Source organism: Orcinus orca, chromosome 3 (assembly GCF_937001465.1).
Source record: "Orcinus orca chromosome 3, mOrcOrc1.1, whole genome shotgun sequence".
Lineage (NCBI taxonomy): Eukaryota > Metazoa > Chordata > Mammalia > Artiodactyla > Delphinidae > Orcinus > Orcinus orca.
The window spans coordinates 61,635,319-61,656,244 of NC_064561.1; the positions used below are offsets into that span (position 1 = coordinate 61,635,319).

The 20,926-nt window shown below is 45.8% G+C and overlaps 1 protein-coding gene across 2 annotated transcripts in view; it reads left to right on the forward strand.

Annotated features, from left to right (window-relative positions):
• Window positions 1–20,926, forward strand: part of DPYSL3 (dihydropyrimidinase like 3) — a 114,612-nt gene that overhangs the window by 69,334 nt on the left and 24,352 nt on the right. For both annotated transcript variants that reach the window (XM_004280386.3, XM_004280387.3), the window contains exons 2-6: window positions 6,826–6,914; window positions 11,466–11,650; window positions 14,098–14,262; window positions 16,791–16,852; window positions 17,758–17,838. In XM_004280386.3, the coding sequence (XP_004280434.1) occupies window positions 6,826–6,914; window positions 11,466–11,650; window positions 14,098–14,262; window positions 16,791–16,852; window positions 17,758–17,838 (582 nt within the window). The remainder of the gene's footprint in view (window positions 1–6,825; window positions 6,915–11,465; window positions 11,651–14,097; window positions 14,263–16,790; window positions 16,853–17,757; window positions 17,839–20,926) is intronic.

Below are 20,926 nucleotides of genomic sequence, written 5' to 3' on the forward strand. Positions count from 1 at the left end.
CCCAGGGCAGGGCACATCACTTGTCTGGCCCTTTGATAATTACGTCTTCAAAATGGTGAACATGAAGTTCTGGGGGGAAGAATGCGCACAGCTGGCTTTGATGTTCTAGTTCAGAAGGGGGAGCTGCCACCCTGCCCTGGTTAAACCTGCCCTTGGCTACTGCTTCCTCTGTATTACTGCTTTCCTACCTTGTGGTCTGTCCTTCCAGGGCCAAACCAAACACATGAAAGAGACAACAGTGCTTGCCATTCATTATGCATTCTGCTCGGTGGGCTGTGCTTTGAAGGGAGTGCCCCCCCCCCACTCTCCCCTCCCCACTTTCCTCCCCACCCACTCCCACCATTAGCCTCCATGGTGCACACTTGGTCATAAGTATGTTTGGGTGGTGAGAGAAAGGAGGGATGTTTTTGAGATTCATCTGTAGCAGTTCAGAGGTTTGTAATAGCCAGCCCTGTACAACTATGCCTGGTTTCAATAAAGACTCAGAGCCAGGAAGCTGCATTGCCCTTCAAGAAGTCTTATTTCCTCCCTGACCTTACTCGTTCTCTCCGTCTCCATGGCATGCTTGTCATTGAGGGGCCTGGAAACAGATCCATGCATTGGGCAGGGAGGGTGAGTTTGGGGGCAGGTTTGAGACCTTGCCACCCACTCTGCATTCCTGCTGGAGGAGAGCAAGTAGATTGTTATCTGCTCATGGAGCCTTATTTCCAGCGGAAGAGTGACTTGGAGGGGCCGTGGGAACTTGTCCTGTGGGAGTGGGTTTAAAAGAAGAAGTCTTGGCTGACCTTGGCAGCCGGTGGCAGGAGCTGAAAACAGTTGCTGGGGGTTGGCGGGGGACTGGCGCCTCTGGAATTCCCTTTATGGCAAGGTCTGTTAGATTTTGATGAACAGAGTGTTAGTTCAGTTCTTCTAGAATATTTGTGAGAGGGCCATTGTACAGTGGCCAGTTATGATTGAAAGGAAGAATAATTATGATAGTAGCTCACATGTACTAAGCATCTATAAATTGCCAAGCAGAGTTCAACCCTTTACCTATAGGAACCCCCATAATCCTAACCAGCACCCTGAGAGAAAGATACCATTGTCCCCCGTTTCACAGATGAAGTAACTGAAGCCCAGAGAGGTGAAGTCACTCTCCCAAACACAGGTAGTGTTCGTTGCAGAATTCAAACTCATGCCTGTGCATCTCACCCAAGGCTGAATATTTAACTGCAGAGGTGGGATGAGATCTCTGGTCTCCTGAAAGCCTATTCAGTACCTTTTCCTAAATACCATGTTGAGGCAACCAGGACTATCTTAGAAAGCCTTTTCTCTGTCTTCTTTAAATGATGCTGCTTTGGGGAAGAAAAGCTACAAGATTTCATCTGTGTAGTCTATCCATCCTGTTGTATTCTTAAGCATGGGAGTGTTTTTAGGGAGTCAAATCTAATTACCCAGATGGGAATTTATTTTAAATAACCACCTGCGCCTTCATCTGGACTTAGAAAGGATCTTGAGTCCCCACTGAGGGTCAGAGTCTGCGCATTGTGATTTGAACACAGGTACTAAAAGATTTTATTGTGGAAGACTCCTTCTTCAGTTTATATTCTCTTTTTCTCTTCCTAGGATTATAGTTTTTATTCTGAGCTGCTGGCATGTCTGCAGAGCATAGGACAGATGTGTCCTAAGTACCGTTCTGGGGCTGATTTTACTGAGTGAGAAGAAATCCACGGAGGGCTCTGGGTTTTCTGGGAGGCATATTCTCATTAGCTCAGACAGACGTGGTAATTTAAGTTCTTTACGTTGAAGACTAGGTGAGGAAAACTAAAATGGGAACCAGCATCTCCAACCGGCTTAAGTTCAAGATCCTGTGCTTGCATTTTCTATTCAAGTTTGAATCACAGCCATTCTTAACAGCATCCCTTGTTATAAGTTTATTTCCTCCTCCCTTCCCTCTCTTTTTTTTTTTTTTTTGGCGGTACGCGGGCCTCTCACTGCTCTGGCCTCTCCCGTCGCGGAGCACAGGCTCCGGACGCGCAGGCTCAGCGGCCATGGCTCACGGGCCCAGCCGCTCCGCGGCATGTGGGATCCTCCCGGACCGGGGCACGAACCCGCGTCCCCTGCATCAGCAGGCGGACTCTCAACCACTGCGCCACCAGGGAAGCCCCTCCCTTCCCTCTCTTGCTCCCCTGTCCCCTCTGTACCTCTGTCTTTTCTCACTCCCTTTCTTCCTTCTTTTCTTTGTTTCTCTCTGTCTCTTTTCTGTCCCATTTTCTCACAGACTTGATTTTTTATGCTTGATTTTTCTAATCATCGTCATATCCTAGTGAAGGAAAAAGGGTCGGACTTTATCAAACTTCAGGGGCCTCTGCTACCCTGGATTGTAAATCAGGTCCCTTTATAAGCTGCATTAACACGTTCAGGCCATAAGGGGCAGGTCTAATCCACTGGTTTTATAAGTAGTGGCTTACAAGTGATTGGATTCCTGAAGTTTCCTTCTGCAGAGGAAGTCAGCCGTTCCTGCTCTGGAACTGTCAGATGCAGTGTCAGACAGAGAGGACAGCCCTGTCGGAAAGAGCCACTTGGCATATGGTTTAGGCACTATTGGTGCAGTGGCCTCAGGTGGAAAGCAGTTTGGTGCCAAGAGATGAGAGACCTGGATTTACTTCCAACTGGAACTAATCAACGCTGTCACTTGGAGAAAGTCATCTGTCTCTCTGTGTAGATCTCCTCATTGGGAAAATGGGAACAATAATCCCTCCCCAGTATGCTTCTTAATTTAAGGCATTTTATAAAAATTTAAAGTACTGTAAATAATGAGTGGAATAAATATAACTAATATTTATAGGTGTTTACTGTGTTAGATATTTTATATATACATGTACACACACACCACACACACACACCTTTCCCCCTTCATCCACCTCATTTAGTCCCGGCAGCCACCCTGAGAGGTGAGCTAGGTGTTATTATCCGCTCTGAGCTAATAAAAAACTTGAGGTGCTGAGAGGTTAAGTCCTAACTCAAGATCGCACACCTGGTTAAGTGGTCGGCCCGATTCTCCTAGTAGTGGGAGAACTCAGTGGAGCCCAAGCTTGGCAGCTGGTACCCCTGGCACCCCTCTGGGCTGCAAGACCAGGCTTCACTCAGCCCTGGTGGCCGTGCAGGGCCCAAAGCAGCCAGAGTCCTTGGCCTGGTGCTGCAGGCTCTGAAGAGCTTCATCTTGGGTTCCAAATACCCTCCGGACTATCCCTGTGTGCTCTAGAAGTACCTTCATCCTTAATACCTATTAATGCATGAGAAACGTTGGTCGGCTCCCATCTAGACCACTTTACCTCCTCGGGCGTCAGCTCTCGGGTTCCTGACCGCCTCAGCTACTGAGAACAGAGAGCAAAGAGCCCCTCAGAGCCATGCTCACCTTTCTAACGCCGTCGAGGGTAACTTTTAACCAGAGCTGTCAGAGCTGTTCATCTTGTTGGCTTTGGGCCCCAGAATGTGTTACTGCCTGAGGCTGGTCCATGACTTCACAGACAAGCATGTTCCATAACCAGTGAGGTCTGGTTTCATGTGGCCTGGGAGTGGTCAGTCGTTGCTGTATCATTCTTCAATGCCAAGTCCAAGACTTGCCTTTCACATGCTTCTGTGTCTGATGACTGTTTGCCTGGGTTGTCCTTTGTAGTGGATCCCACATGCATGGAAAGAGTTAAAATTAATAAAGCAGTTTTATTAACCACTTTAATAAAAGTTCAGGGGACAGGCTGAAGACCCCCAGGAACAGCATTTGCTTGAGCTCTGTGAGTTGTGGTTTTGATATCTCTGCTCTACGTGATAAAGACAAATAATAATATTAATACTATAGTGCATACAGCAGGGGTCTTGTTACTCCCATCTCTGAAACTTACACCAGGCCTACAGTTCATCTTTGTGCTCTGTTTAGGTTCCTGATGATTGAGTCAAGCTTATTTCACTGGCATTGGAACAGTTTTTAACAATGCCATCTCAGTGATGTTAATTCCACTTGGGTCACCTCTTACTACACCCCTGATGTACAAGGGGCCTGATAGCTTTTTCCCCTTTGTTGATATTTCATGCTTATTGAAGGAAGTGATGATCCCCAGTGGCTCAGGACTGGATGCCCCCAGGCAGGAGGATGGTCATATTTCATGACTGGGCTCAGTTCAGGCAGTAACTGGCCCCTTTCCCTAACCCAGCTTACTTCAGCTCTTTGCTAGAAAGACAAAGAGCATCATAAAAGCACTGAGCTGTGAGAGGGAACTCTTATAGTTGCCAAGATTGTTATTAGTATGAAGCTCCTGCTGGAGAAATTTTGTTGCCTTCACAGACAACACAAACTGTGTCTGGGGCAGTGGTTCCTGGTGCTGGTCTGTGACTTGCTGTGGGCTGGCTGATGGCTGCCTAAGAGCCGTTTATAGAGCTTATAAAATACATAGTTGTTGGCCTAGAGCAGGGCCTGGGAATCTATATTTTTCTAATGTGCACCCTAGTTTGAGAAGCACAGTCCTAGGACTGCCTCCTGTAATTTTGCAATTTCTGTTCAAGTGGTAGATTACAGTAGCCTTCAATTAAAATTGTTTTTCCTTACAAGTCCAATATTCCGACCACTTCACGTAACTTTCTGACTCAGATGGCCTTTTTATCATTCTGATATATAATACCACCTCCTGTGTCCCACCCTTCAGCCATTCATTTGACCAATATTTAACCAATATTTAACAGAAGATGGGAACAAGGTAAAAAGATCAAAAGACACATAGTTCTAAGACTACAGGAGTCTTTGGTCTAGTCAGGAGACCAATGAACAGTAAACCAACTCTTGTAGAACAATTCATTGTTTCAGCTGCAGTGGGAGCAGGTAGCATTTGCTGGAAAGTCAGGTAGTGTATCCTAGGGGAAAACCCCTTTGATTGAGGCTTGACAATGGCGAGGATGGTTGTCAGTGGGAGGTGAACATAGGAGAAGGCGGAGAGAACATCTTTGCAAAGGCTTAGTGGCCAGAGAGCCTGATAGGCGGCTGGAACTACGTGTCTCTTAGTTTTGCCACCATATAAAATATGAGGCAACATGTGATAGAACCTAACAGAGTGGATGTAATGACAGAGGCCAGCTCCTGAGGGGCTTGGAGATCACGTGTGGCAGTAGTTTGTATTTGACCTCATTAGCACATCTTCTTTGCCATATATGTAGGTTTTGTCTCAACACCTCATTGATCTGTATCTTTAAAAAATCCTTCCCCCTGACAATACAGTATGATGAAATTTCTTATTCTTACCCAATACCTTGGAAGCAGGAGAGAGTAAGTGGTAATTGGCTATATCCCCAGAGGAGTCCTAGCTTCAATTCTCATTTTCTGGCCCTGTTCACAGTCTTTGATTTCGGAAGCCAGAAGTCAGCCTGTCTGTGGGGCTTCCTTCCCCCATGAAACCTATGTCCTCTTTTGAAAGCCCTCCCTCACCAGCATCATCTCATGCCATTTCCCTCCTTGATCCCTAAGCTTCCTCCACACTGATCTTTTTCAGGTTTTCAAAGAAACAAAACTTCTTCCTACCACAGGGCCTTTGCACACACTGTTCCCTCTGCTTGCAGTTCTCCATCTAAATTGATCTTCCCTGAAAAGGCCTTTTCCAGCCTCTATTTAAACAAGCCCCACTCCCTTGTATTTTGTGACACTCGATACAATTTTACATTGTTTTACTTATTTTGATGACTTTATTTCTTTATTGCTAGACTTCCCCTTAAGTTCCATCCAGGCAGTGACCTTGACGGTGTGGCTCACTCACAATTGCATCCTCCCCACTATTTAACAATAAATATTAGATACTTATTTGCTGGGTGAGTGGATGTGTGAATAATGGATGGATGGATGGATGGATGGATGGGTGGAGAGTTGAAGTCTGTATGTTGAATTCTTAACAAACTGCAGCCCACCATTGTTCTTTAGGTTGCAGTTCCACTCATCCAGGCTCCTAGGGATTCTCTTCTCCCCCATGAACCCAACAAAGCTATGTCCATCCTTCATGCTGGGGTCTAAGCTCCATTCATTTAATGAAATCTGTGATCTCTAAAGCTGACTAGTGATTTGTGTCTCTCCTGACTTACAAATAAAATGTTTATATTTTATTAATAACTTCGGAGTGTATGTGCCTTGTTTCCAGTTGGATCACTTATCCAAACTTCATTTAAGTTATAATTTTTAAAAAGACGTTTCTCATAAGAAAGGAAATTTTTTTTTCACAAGAAAAGCAATAAAGAAATATGTTTCAGAGAATGTGAGAAATACTGAGTATAGTGAAGCAAATACGAATCCTGCATAATTTCTCCACCTCGAGTTATACATTCCACAACTTTGTGTGCATGTGTGCACATGTTTAAGTATCCTGAATTTTAAACATAACATGATCCCCCTGTCATATAAAGACTTTTAAAGGCCATTTCATTGTATGCCTGACCCTAAGTTCTGTTTTTGGGAATCACTATTGAGTGCCAACAGAATACCAGACAGAGTGCTAGGCACTGAGGCAGATGTTATCCCACTTTGCATTATATAGTGCTTTCTGGAAAAAGCCAATATAAAGAGTAGCTACATTTCTGAGTGGCTATGATAGGTTGCAGAAGCAAGAGGTGAAACTCCAGAATAATTTGAATAGGGTCAAACGAGAAAGACTGGATACCTAACAGAAAGACTGAGTGCACTGAGCACACAGATGTCTTAAGAAAATGGTTTCTGCTAAACGTCTAAAACAATGAATTGGGAGCACCTCGGCAGACCTCTCTTCTCTGAAATCCTAGCTGTGAGAATGACTCCCGTTTGTTTTCCTTCTTTTCTAGAGCGACCGTCTTCTGATCAAGGGAGGCAGAATCGTCAACGATGATCAATCCTTTTACGCTGATATTTACATGGAAGACGGCTTAATAAAGTAGGTATATAGTACCCTTTGCTTTGTCTTTTGAACTTTCTTCGTTAGAGGCTCAGAAGGAAACTTGCTTCTTTTTTGCTCACTAACCCGTCGCTTCTGTGTGTTTCATTTCTCCTCCTTAAAAATGAGTTTTTATTTTAGCCCTTCAGTCTGGATGCACATAATCCCTTAGAAATGGGAGCTAGCCTTAGTTCACTTGGATTACATGAGTGAAATGAAAAATCTGAATTCAGTCACCCAAATGATGCTAAGGGCCCCTTTGGGCAAGCTGCATTGATGGGCACTCTATGTGTCTTGGAGAATTGGGAGATGTCACCACTGTCCTTAAGGTCACTGGAAAACGTCCACAAATCACAGCACCCTAAAAATATAAGGCCTAGTGTGATAGGTACCAAAGGAGTTCAAATGAGGATAAGTAATTTAGAAGTGCACAGGGAGGAGAAATCCCTTCAGAGGAAGGTTCTGAGATGGAGAGGGCATTTAAACTGAACCTTGACTTAGGTAGGACGTGGATAGGCAGAGCACAGATAGGACATACATAGGACAGGCAAGGTTTCCAAATAGATACTCTAGGGATATATAATTACTTTACAAAATGGTTTGCTATCGGATGCCTGTAAGTAGCACAGCCAGGTAACCTTTATGGGTAGCTTCATAGTGACCTTTAAAAAGGATTTGATTTACACATAGCCTTCATCACATAAAGCCGGGTACTTCCCCACATTGATAAGATATTGTATAAAACTGGTATATCCAACCCACCATATGAGCCATCCCTGGCCTCATTCAGTTTTATTTTTATCTTATTTAGCTTCATTGGCTAGCTTAAGATTCTGGTTATAGATTGCTTACGTATCTTTGGAAACTTGGCTTAAATACAACTTTCTGTAGGCCAACATTCCTTACCAGCCCCTAAATCTAGGCTAGCTTTCCATTTGATGAGCTTTTAAAAACCCTGTGCTTTTATCAATTGTAGCAATTCTGACACTGTTGGCACTCTTAGAGCAAGGACCATATCTTATTCTTCTCCGTATCTGCAGCACTTACCCCAGTACTTAACACATAGAGACTTTTGTAAGAGCTACCTTTTATTGAGTATATAGTATGTGCCCGGCACTGCGTTAAATGTTTTACATGCCTTATCATTTAATCTGCCAGCAATCCTATGAAGTGAGTACTCTTATTACCCCCTTTTCAGAGGAGGATAGAGGAGAAAGAGGAAGAGAGAGTAAATAACTTGCTAAAGATCAACATATTAATCAATGCATTGAATGAATGGATGAGTGACTGAATGAATGGATGAATGAGTAACAAATGCAAGAATGAAGATATTTGTGTTTGGTAGCCTTGCCAATTTGCATAAATACTTTTTCATATTAGAAGCAGGAAAAATGGAATTGTTAGACAAGCCAACCAGTGTAAAACAGTACTTTCTTCAAAATATGAGCCACGATTAATTCTACATTTTTCTCTTACTAAAACATTATTGTGTATAGTCCACTCTCTGGTGGAAGTGTGTTCCCTCATTTAGAGATGTTCAGAGTTGGAAAAAAATTTAGTACCTAATGCTTCTTCCTCATTCCAGAGCTCATGGCAGGCATCACTAATTGATCACAGAACTTTTCACAGTTGAGCCCTAAATACAGGCTCAGAATCCATCTTCACGCAGTGATTCAGGCACCTACTACCATAGTTGAATACAAAAACTGAGTCTTCTTTGCCATCTCTATTAAAATAGACTGGAAGGCCACTTGTCAAGGATGTTATAGAAGGAATTTAACCATCAGATGTGTGTGTTGGTGGTGGAGAAAAGGGTGTATAAACATGATCTTCATCCAGTCCTATAAAATGATATATCTCCAACAACATTCTTAACTCACAGAGCATAAAAACAGAAATAATTTCCTCCAGTTTTTACAGAGTTGTTTCCTGTGAAGATTGATGGAGTACCTGCTATGTGCAAAGAAGTTGTCTCAGGCACTGGACACGTACTATGTCACACGCTATGGTAGATATCATTGGGACCCAAATCATCGTGCTCTCTTCCCCCAGGGACCTGAGAGTCTTTTAGGGGAAGTGACATGTCTGTACATGCAAAGCACATGACATCACCAGATAATATCAATATCGAGTATTAAATTAGTAGAAGAGATGAGATCCAGAGGAAGGAGAGGGCTATGTGAGATTAAGGTGGTTATTGATTATAATAGCTGGTATTTACTAAATTTTCATGTGCCTAACTAACAGTGTTCTTTGGGCTTAACACAGATTAATGTTTAATCTACACAACAGACCTATGGAGGAGGCACTTTTGTTACATTTTACAGATGAAAAAATTGAGACATGGTGAGGCTAAGTAACTTGGCCGAAGTCATAACGCTAGTATTAGCAGATCCAAGATTGCAAATCCACATAGCTCACATCCAGGGCAGAGCCACACTCTTAATTATTAGACCTGGCTGTCAGTAGAAACTTGACCAAGGAGGGGAGATAGAAGCTATGCCTTCAAGGATTAAGGGGACCTTGATTGGTTCAGTGGGGAAAAGGAGGGAAGGCTTTTCTTTTTCAGACTGGGTGTTAAACCAGTTGTCAAAATTGGTAGAAGCATACATACATGGGCACACCCAAGCCAGGCAACTCTTCATGCCCTTGGTTCTCAATTTCTCTTAGAGGTGAATCAGTGAGGGAGGGAAATGAGAACACACTGGCCAGTATCTGGACTAGAATGGAGTTAAAATCAAGGCTGCATTTTTTCCACAGTGTGTTTTGAATTGTGGTGGCTCTGAAATGGCAGAGTGGTGACGTGGTAAGGGTGAACTCTTAGAGATGTCAGGAAGACTTCATTTTAGTTGTAGAACTTAGATTTTGTCAGGCAAGTGGTAGACTTCTTCCTACCCCAGGAAAGTGTCTTTCTTAGCTGGCTGTGAACAAAAGCGGAAAGTATTCATGCCACTGGCAGTGGGGTACATGTGTCCCCAAGGTAGGAGAGGGCTCATGATAATGTAGAGCCTTAAGAATCATAAGTCTAGGGCTTCCCTGGTGGCGCAGTGGTTTAGAATCCGTCTGCCAATGCAGGGGACACAGGTTCGAGCCCTGCTCCGGGAAGATCCCACATGCCGTGGAGCAGCTAAGCCCGTGCGCCACAACTACTGAGCCTGCATGCCACAACCGCTGAAGCCTGTGCGCATAGAGCCCATGCTCTGCAACAAGAGAAGCCACTGCAATGAGAAGCGCACGCACCACAATGAAGAGTAGCCCCCGCTCGCCACAGCTAGAGAAAGCCTGTGAGCAGCAATGAAGACCCAGTGCAGCCAAAAATAAAATAAGTTTAGTAAAAAAAAAAAAAGAATCATAAGTCTACCTGGAATTAACTGGATGTTTCAATCAAGGATGTGAACTAAGCAACATAGATGGTCTATGTGGTTACATTGTGCTAGGAGTAGTTGTATTTGCCAATTGTCTTGTGTAGTGTGCCCTTGGCATACTTACTGGCTTCCTTCCCACCCCAGTCTCCCCCTCTCTGCCTCCCTGGGATGCTCTGAAGCTTCTTGGGTGAAGCTGTGTCTGGTGGAGGTTGTCATAATCACCTTCCTTGGCTTGAAACTTCTACTGAGATGCTGACCGTACAAAAGCAGCTGGTGTAGGCATCTGCGTCTTTGGCTTCCTCTTTGAGAATCTGCCATCAGCTGTGATTGACAGATAAACTGTCAGGGAAGGATGGAATTGAGAGTGAAGTCTGAGTTGTGAAATGCCCTAGACAGATTCCATTTGTTATTAGGAGCACAGATGAACCCATTTAGAGGATAGCAAAGTTCACACACCTATTCTTTAAAACGATTCTTTACCTCCTTCAGTCTCTCCTAACAGTTCATTATTTTACAGCCATTTGGTCCTTCTGCAAATGTTCTTCCTGACCTTTAAATAAAGAACAAAATGAAAAGGATATTAAAAACACTTATTAAAAAATATTTATTACACACCCTATATTCTAGACATGGTTAAGCCACTGGGGTTACGGTACTAAGCCAGGACACACGGTCCTACCAAACAGCATATCAGATTGTTTTGTGTCTATAAAAAAATTGTTTTCTGGATGGACCTAGAGATTATCATACTAAGTGAAGTAAGTTAAAGACAAATATCTTGTGATATCACTTGTATATGGAATCTAAAAAAATGATACAAATGAACCTATTTACAAAACAGAAACAAACTCACAGACGTAGAAAACAAACTTATGGTTACCAAAGGGGAAAGGGGGGTAGGGATAATTTAGGAATTTGGGGTTAACAGATACACACTACTGTATATAAAATAAACAACAGGGTCCTACTGTATAACTCAGGGAACTATATTCAATGTCTTGTAATAAAAAAAATGTTTTCTGTTATGGATACCTGTCTTTATTTGTTTCTAGATTGCTAAACTTGTGAATCACTTGCAAAAGACTACTTTGATAAACATAAGTTACAACATTGCAAATCCTTATAATACTATGTTTATCTTGGAAGTCATTCCTTTAAATTGCTGGTTGTTTCCCTGTCTCACCAGGCAAATTGGAGACAATCTGATTGTCCCTGGAGGGGTGAAGACCATTGAGGCCAATGGGAAAATGGTGATCCCTGGAGGCATCGATGTCCACACTCACTTCCAGATGCCCTACAAGGGAATGACCACAGTGGATGACTTCTTCCAAGGGACCAAGGCTGCCTTAGCGGGGGGCACCACCATGATCAGTAAGTCCCCCGACTTTACACATTTCTGTAAAGCGTGCCAGGGGTCCTAGGGAGTGAGTTTAACTAACATGTTAACTGCAGTGGTCTCTGTTGGTAACTCGTACACTTCCCCTCAATTCAGTTTTTAGACTTTCTGCCTGATGAGACCTGAGAAAAGCTGGTTATGGTGAGGACATTGGCAGCTCCTGTAACCACATAGAGGAGATTCAGGAGGTTCATGACCTTGAAAGCAGGTGTCTTCTCTGTTTGCCTTAGAGCTGGGGTCCGGTATACCATGGGTGGGGAATCAGCACGTATCACCTCTGGGCCAGTCTCTGTGGAAAGTGGACTTAAAAAGTTGTGGATCGTGGGCAAAAAGTAATTTCAGGACTTCCAACTTGGGTCTGAGGCAGCAGGGGCAGAGAGTACAGGCAGAGCAGTGAGAATGGGGCTGAGAAGCATCCCAGAGAGAATGATAATGAGACTTAACAGTTCTTGAGAGCTTAGGAGGCTTCATTGGTGGTTAGTGTTATTTAGTCTGTGCTGTGTTTTGACCAATTCGTATCTTTAAGATTGGGCAAGCTGGGGGGTTGTTTCTCTTGTTTTGTTTTGTTTTTCTGGTGACTTTTGCAATTCCAAACAGACCTAGGGAGTTGAATGCCAGGATTACTGAGCAGATAGCATTCCAGGGCACTCCTTCCTAAGCCAAAGGAATCCCAATGAATTGGCTCCCGTCCCAGCCCTGGCCCCCGACGTGGTCAGCAAGAGCACTGTTTACCACGGTATACATCCACTTAAGAACTCAGTACAGCCTGAGCTGTATTATTCACTGTCTTTTGCTTCCTTTCAACGGGAGCAGTAGCAGGGTTCAGCTTCAGCTAGTTGGGTGTGGGAACCCAGGAAAATTGTGCCAGGGCCATAAAAGGTGCAATTCTGGGAGACCAAAGGGAGGAAGCCAGCTGACTTCTCGGCAGCGGCCTGCCCACGAAGGCCCTGGTGTGGGTCCAAGCATCAGTAACATAGCTCCATGCCTTTGCTTTCCGATAAGCGCACGTAGGCTGCCTGCGCTAGAAGGCTGAGGAAATCAGTGCTGTTGGCCCGGCCTTCTGCCATCTTGCCGAGGAGCTGGACCTGTTCAGAAACCTGGACATATGCACTAGGCTTGGACTTCTGCATTAGGGAAGGAGCTCCACGTGAGAAGAGAGGAAAGCATATAAGAACAACAGAAGTGTACATGTCCTTTGTAGATAATTTAAAAACCCTACGTATGCAGAAAAGAAAAAAAACTCCATAAATCTCACTTCACTGTCACAGTTTGGCTATATATTTTTTTCTATTTAACAAAAAGGATTGTAATAAACATACTGTGCTTTAGCCTTCTATGTTCACTAATTAATAGATCATGTATATCTTTCCATTCATTTATTTTTATTCTACCAAATTTTAAATGGGCTCCTGACATCCGTTTTATGAAGGTATCACAATTTATGTATTTAACCAAACTTCCCTATTGTAAGACTTTGTTCCCAGTATTTCACTTACATGAATATATAAATAGTGGCAGACATCTTGAGAACCCAGATTTTGCATATAGCCGTGTTTATTTCCTTAGGGATAATTCTTAGGCATAGGAATAATTGTTGAGGTATGAAAAATGTCATGGTTTTTGATATACATTTCAAAATTGTTCTTAGGAAAGTTGTACCAATTCATACTTTCTCTCGACTGCCATGGGGAACTATGAAAAACTCTAATTTTTGCCTTAACCTCACCAATGTTATTGGTGTAAATCTTACTCTTTTTAAAAGTATTATCCACCATTGCAGGTACTGCAAGAGTAGGTTTTGGCCTCAAAGAAACCATATTCTGGACAAAAAGTTTGCATGGAAATAATATCTGTGGGCCAAGCGTCAAGTTCACTTAACCGATACCAGGTCTTTGCTACGGCAGTAAGCACGAGCATTCATTCTCTTGTGCCCAGACATAACTTTAAAGCCCCTCCTTCTGCCCATAAAAGGGAGTCCAACTTGGATCACCAGCAGTGACTCCCGTAATACTGGTAATAATGGCACACAGTAGGCGCTCATCAATTGATAGCTAATATTTACGGAGCGCTTACTATGTGCCAGGCATCAGGTGAAGCACTTTCCATGCATTTTCCCATTTAATCCCTTAACAAACTTAGAGGGAAGGCAGTGTTACCCCTGTCCCCATCCCCACTTGGTGCCCGTTTTAAGAATGAGAAAATTAAGGTTTAGAGAAGCTAGTAATTTGCCCAAGATCCCACAGCTAAGTGACAGTTGAATCATCAGCAACCTTGAAACCACCCGGGAACCCTTTCTAAGGTTAATCCTATGCTCAGGAAATAGAGACTTTGCTGTCGTAGCTGAGCAAGCAAGAGCAGACCTGTACAGAGGGGACCAAAGGCTGTGTTGATGAATCGCCCGTGCGGGGCCTCTGTTGTTCAGTTGACCACGTGGTGCCCGAGCCCGAGTCCAGCCTGACGGAGGCCTATGAGAAGTGGCGGGAGTGGGCCGATGGCAAGAGCTGCTGTGACTATTCCTTACACGTGGACATTACCCACTGGAATGACAGCGTCAAGCAGGAAGTGCAGAGCCTGATCAAGGACAAAGGTGAGCCCAGATGTGCCTTCCTCCCTTCCCCCTTGCCTGTCCTTCCCGTACTGTCCACTCATTTAGTCGCTTCTCCTTGCTGGACCCTGGAACCCTGAGTATGAATGCCAGATATAGGGGTTCCACTATGGACCAGACACTTTATGCCGTCCTACTTATTCCTTACAGGATCCCCATGAGATAGGGATGATTATCCTTACTCTGCTGTTGGAGAACCTGAGGCTTCCGAATAAGTAGCCCAAGATCATAGAATTTGTAAGCAGTAGATCTACCCAAAGCCTGTGCTCTGCACCTCCGTGCAATACTGCCCATTGTACAGAGGAAGAAACTGAGGTCAGGAGAGGTTGACGTCTTACATGAGGTCATACAGCTAGTACATACGAGATTAGGAATGTTTAACCTCTATCATTGTGATTCCAAAGATCCAACCATTACTATTATGTAACAATCGCATCCTCGGAAAAGGCTAAGACATTTCTGGGAGCAAAGATGTGTTCGTACTCCAGATAGGAGCTTAGGGCCTGAAAGTTGTGTGTGTGTGTGTGTGTGTGTGTGTGTGTGTATGTGTGTATGTATGTATCTGCGTGTGTCTGTGTCCTCTCTATGAGTCCATGATTTAGGTTCCCATTGACTTAGATTCTTCTATGTTTACTTCTTTCTGTGTTCTGATGGTCAAGTATTTCACACACGCACCACCCTCTCTACATGCCCGCAGACATGTGACGTGCTCCGCATCCGATGGGGGCCTGGAGGACTTAGGGGAGTATGAGGAATGGCCTCTGCCAGTATCCATGGCAAAAGGAAGCAGGCCGGTGCAGAGCAATAGGATAAAGGCCGCAAGATGCAGAATATTGTTATAATAGTAACAATAGTGCTACGATACTAGTACTAATAATATTATTATAATTATTATTATACAAATTTTATAATACTGTTATCGATGAGCAGTCTTGATGCAAAGGCCAGGAGTGCAGTGGAAGGCAGTGTGCTCGGGGTTTGGGGGAGGGGATGACCTCCCAGAGGACGAGCTCTCCTTTGCATCCCCCGCTCACCCCACAAGCTCTGCCCAGTTCTCACTATCTGATACAGAGGGTGAGATTAACCCCTCCCTTTTTTTGTTTTGGCCGCACAGCCGGCTTGCGGGATCTTAGTTCCCACACCAGGGATCAAACCCGCGGCCCCTGCAGTGGAAGTGTGGAGTCTTAACCACTGGACCGCCAGGGAAGTCTCCTGCCTCCCTTCTTTCTGTGTCTCCTTTCACACTGCATCTCAACTAGGTAGAAAAGTGAATGGCTTTAACACCCACTTCCCTTTTTTTTTTTTTTTTTCTGTTTTTTTTTTGTTGTTGTTGTTTTTGTGGTATGTGGGCCTCTCACTGTTGTGGCCTCTCCCGTTGCGGAGCACAGGCTCTGGACGCGCAGGCTCAGTGGCCATGGCTCACGGGCCTAGCCGCTCTGTGGCATGTGGGATCTTCCCAGACCGGGGCATGAACCCATGTCCCCTGCATCGGCAGGCGGACTCTCAACCACTGCGCCACCAGGGAAGCCCCCCACTTCCCTTCTGAAGGGACTGAGTCATACCACGGATGACCCAGAGGCTTGTGGGAAGGATTGTGTTGGGAAAAACTGCCCTGAGTTGCACCATTCTGGGTAGGGAAGGTCCCAGATTACAGTCCACTTTTGGCCTGGAGTACTGTGGGCTGAGATGGCCCTAATGGCTGGAGAACAAAATTACCCTCCTTTCCTCTAAATGACTCTCTGTCCCCCAGTCCCACCTGTTTCTGTAAATTACTCTATTAATAGTGTATTTGGGGGGAGAAATTAAATGGTTCTTTCCTTGTAACGCTGGTGACTTAGATATTTAAGCCCAAGGTGAACCTTGACTTCTCTGCATTAGCTCTGTTACTTCCCCTAGGACAGGCTCTAGATCTTAGTTCTCTTTCAGACCCAACACCTTGCCCAGGCCTGGTGGAGAGCAGGCACTCACAAAGAGCAAAATAAACCGCTCCCAGGAGATCAACCACGTGCTGGTGCTAAGAGTTTTGCATGTGTTGTCTTTTAAAGTTTCCAACCACCTTACGAAGCAGGATGGTGTTATGTTTCCATTTTACAGATGAGGAAACCGAGGCTCAAGGGGTTAGCGTTTCCAAGCTCGCTGACCCAGCACGTGGTGCCACTCCTAGTGTGTGTACACGGCTAGTGTGCTGCAGTGATTCCTGACACTGTATCCTGCCTTGAGCAGGGTCGAGGCTTGTTGGCCCTCTGGGCTGGGAACTGTGGAGGGGGAGGCAGGAAGGAGCCGCAGAAGAAGAGACCATTCTGCTGTGACGTCATAGGAATCGTCAATTTTACAGGGTAGAGGAGGAAATAGAAAAATGCTCTTGGAGAATGGGACGCATCCGCTTTGCATTGGGCAGGGGCCTGCGATGCCCTCAGGGCCCGGGGGGTGTCACAGTGGGAGCACAGGATGCAGCAGGGTCGTGATAATGCTGTCTTCCTCCTGTCTTCCCTCCCATCCCTCTCTTGCAGGGGTGAACTCCTTCATGGTTTACATGGCCTATAAGGATTTGTATCAAATGTCGAACACAGAGGTAATAACCCATCACTGTGTGGTTTGGGGGCTCTGGATGGCTTTCCTGTGGTTGCCGGTGACCTTGGCTCTTTGCACATGAGTTACTGTGGTCAGTGTGGGAGACTGCTGGGCAAGAGAGCTTCCTGAAGTCCTCGCCGTTTACGCTACATTTTAAATAAGGTAACGGGCAGGGTGCCCGGGGCAAGGCAGACAGGGAACTAACATTTCCACTGGCAGCAGCCTTCTCAAAAGGACAAGAGGAAGGGCGTGTCTAAATCTCCCATCTACCAAACAAACTCTACACCCCTCGGGAACTCGGGGGAGTGTAAGTGCTCAGCCCTGTGGGATTAAGGAGGGCCGTCTACTCTTTGGGGTAATCGTACCAGCTTGCCTCTGACTCTCTCCGAAATGCATGGGGTGTGCTTGTTTTAGACAACTCTCAGCTTCTCAGAAGAAATACAGAAAATGAATTCCCATACCACCGGGCAAGGAGATGAAGGGTGGTCTGCCTTGAGGGGCTAAGAGATAGAGGTTTCAGCTTTTGAGTTAGCTTCTGGCCAGGCTGCAGTGCCTTTCAGGAGTGTTAAGAAGGATTCTGAAGCTCTATCTGAGTTCAGTGGGAAGTAATTCCATTTAAAGTGTGTGCAGGAGGCAGAGTAGGGGGGTCAGTATCACTCTGTTAGATGTGTGCCCTGTCTGCCTAGGAGACATGCTGGGTTCCTTATATAGACAGTTTCCTAGAGTTCCTTTGGATTAGCACTCCTCTTTGGTTGTGCATGTTTTAGTCTGTATTTCTGCCCTAGTCACTTATTTCCTCTAGTTCATCCCATTTATTTTAGCTCTGGCCCTAGTCGTTGGCCCTTGCATGAGATTGCTAAAGGCACTGGGTCTTGTGAATGTGACAAAGACTCATTTCTGTTTCAGCTGTATGAGATCTTCACCTGTCTGGGAGAGCTGGGAGCCATCGCTCAGGTGCACGCTGAGAATGGGGATATCATTGCCCAGGTAACACAGCGCAGCTCCCTCCAGTACACTTCCTGCTTGGGCTAGGGTCTGCCTCCCATTTATTTTCTCATTTCTTCATTGTTGCCAGAGCTCTCAGTATGTGCCAGGCACCCTCGTAAGTACTCTGCTAAGAACAGAACCTGCCCTCAAGGACCTCACAGTCTAGGAGGAGGAATTATGAGGGCAAATAGACAAGCTAGGGAGAAAGCAGAAGATGCTGGAGAGCAGGGAGCCGTCTGGCCATTCTGGGGAATCAGAAAAGGCATCCTGGCAGAGGAGGTTTTCAAATTGGGCCATTTAGTGGGAGAGCATCGCTGAGTCTGTTTTGAAAATGAGTCCAAGGTACGTGTCACGCTCAGTCCTAAAGAAAAACTCTAAGACAGCATTTTTCAGAAGCTGGAAATCTGAGCCAGGACTGCGGAACTCATGGCCTTAGATAATGAATTCAGGTCTTGTGGGGATCAGACATCCCACTGATTTCCTAGAAATCATATTGAGAAACCTGAGGAAAGAGTGATGAAAGCAAGGGCCCCAAGGCCCAAATCGATCATTTGTAAGGAAGCAGAAAGCACTTCTCTCGCCATCTCCTGGGTTGCTTAATGGGCTAGATGCACAGATGTGTCTTCGCCAGGGTTTTGTTGATCTCGGAAGCATTCAGGATTGGCTTCCGCTAGGAGGCGGCAGCCAGCAAACAGTGTCAGCTCTCTTAGTCCATTCGATAACATTAACAGCAAGAAACCATTATTCATTCTTTTAAGAGTATTTCCTGAGTGCTTTGTGCCAGTGCAGTGCCTTGTGCAGCACTAGGCTATAGCAGGGAGCCAAAACAGATGCATTCCAGAGCTCTGGAGTACTCGGGCTGTGCTTTAGAAGTTGTCCAGGACATGGCGAATGTGGTCGGCAGGGGTGTGGGAACACACTGAGGCCGACCCTCGTCTCAGACCCGTCAGCTTCTAACAGCAGGACCCACCTGGGGAGCGCTTCCTACCATGTGCCAGCCCTAGTCAGGGCTCTCGTATGTTCCCATTTAATCTTCGCCCAAGCCTTTCAAGGTGGCGCCCACCCTCCTCCCTGTTTTATAGATGAGAACACTGAGGCTCTGAAGGATGAGGTCACTGGCCCAGGGATCACAGCCAGCAACTGGGAGGACACAATCTTAGCTTCTCAGGGGATGTGCCTCAGTGAGCATCTTTACCCAGAGATGGTGGAGAAGGGTCCTTCTCCACCAGTCCAGCTGCAGGCTCCCGGAGAGGCAGCGCCTGGGCTGTGCAGGCTCCAGCTGTTAGGATTTCAGACTCTCAGGGCTGTCTCTCTAGCGGAGGAGGTGAGTTAAGCGTGCAGTTTCCACTCCCTTATGACCGAGGAGGTTAATTAGTCAGGCCCCTGACAGCCTTCTCCCACATCCCCCGCACACCCAGATAATGAAGTCATTTTCCGAAGAGGCTCCAGATGCCTTGCTCCCATGGGAGGCATCCTGGTGGTGGTGGAGCTGTCTCTCCTCCCCATTCTCAAGCTTTCCGTGCAGCAGCCAGACGCCCCAGCCCTCCCTCCAGATGCCCTAGCAATCAGACCCCCTCTTCTTCATCCTAGCCTATGTGGAGGCAGACAGGCTCCGACTCAGAGCCCCTTTCCAGCTTCCTTTTGAGGCTTCTTAGCACAGAAGTGTGTCTGCTTCCGCACCGCCTCCCCGCCTCCGCCCCACCTTGGGAAGATCTGTTCCCGGTCAGGAAAAGAATAAAGGCGCTTTTCCATTTGGATGAGTTTCGTGTATGTGTTTATTAAATTCAGCTCAAGCTGAAAGATTTTATCACATTGTTTAAATGAAGGCAGCTGCTATACTCGGAGTTTTTGCTACATGTTATGCAGAGTGACTGAAGAGCAAGAAGTATTTTCTAAGGGTACCAACAAGGGACATTTTCAAAAGTTTCAAGCTGGAAGGGCAGTCGGAGAGTACAGCGTCTTTAGCCCTTCGTCCAACAAATATCTACTGAGTGCCTACTATGTGCCAAACCTTGGAGGGGGAAGGTGAAAAAGACAGGGTCCCTTTCCTCTTGGAGCAACCAAAACTGTGACGTAATCACAGCAGCGATCGGTGCCTCTAGGTGCCCACACCTCCCCCACCCATGTCAGGTGGCATCCATGGGTCTTTACATGTTATTCTTTTTTTTTTTTTTTTTTTTTTGCGGTACGCGGGCCTCTCACTGTTGTGGCCTCTCCCTTTGCGGAGCACAGGCTCCGGACGGGCAGGCTCAGCGGCCATGGCTCACGGACCCAGCCGCTCTGCGGCATGTGGGATCTTCCCGGACCGGGGCACGAACCCGTGTCGCCCGCATTGGCAGGCGGACTCTCAACCACTGCGCCACCAGGGAAGCCCTACGTGTTATTCTTAACCTTCCAGCTACAGGGACACCGTGGCTTTGCGAATAGGCCATCCCAATGCGAGCAGTGCACTAGAATCACCCGTGGAGCTTAAGGAACGCTCCCTGGGATTCTCCGAGTTCCAGAGATCCAGATTCGGGAGGTCATAGGAGAGCTCAGTCAGGTGTATTATGGAAAAGTTGCCCTGGTGATTGGAATGTGCTCGGAGACCATCGTTCGAGCGAGTTCCATCCTGTGCGTTGTCGCAGTATTTTTGGACCAGATAGGAAGGAGAGCGTCGTGTGAGATGGAAGATGCTTTAGTTGGACACCTCAACCCTTGTGTGACTTCACGAGGCAGTTCAGTGTCAAAAGTCACCAGAGTTTGGAAGAAATTGTATTTAATCTAAGCTTTGATACATGGAACAGGAAGAATGAAAAGTGGAAGTACTTTGCTGGAAGTATCAGCCTCTGTCTGACCTTTGGTCCAGTTCTGTCGAGCGAGAGGCAGTGACCATTTTACTTCTCGTGGTTGCTGATAGCATACGCACCTTCCTCCTCCTCCTCTTTAAAAAATGTACCTGAATTAAAAAAAAAAAACCCAACAAAAAAAGAGTTCTTCTTTGCCAGGGCGAAGGGATCCCTTCCTTTGTAAGCATCTCATTGTTTCCAGGTGAGACAAAGCCTCGTTCAGCTCACTCCCTCCTTCATCTCCTGTGTCACCAGCGCGA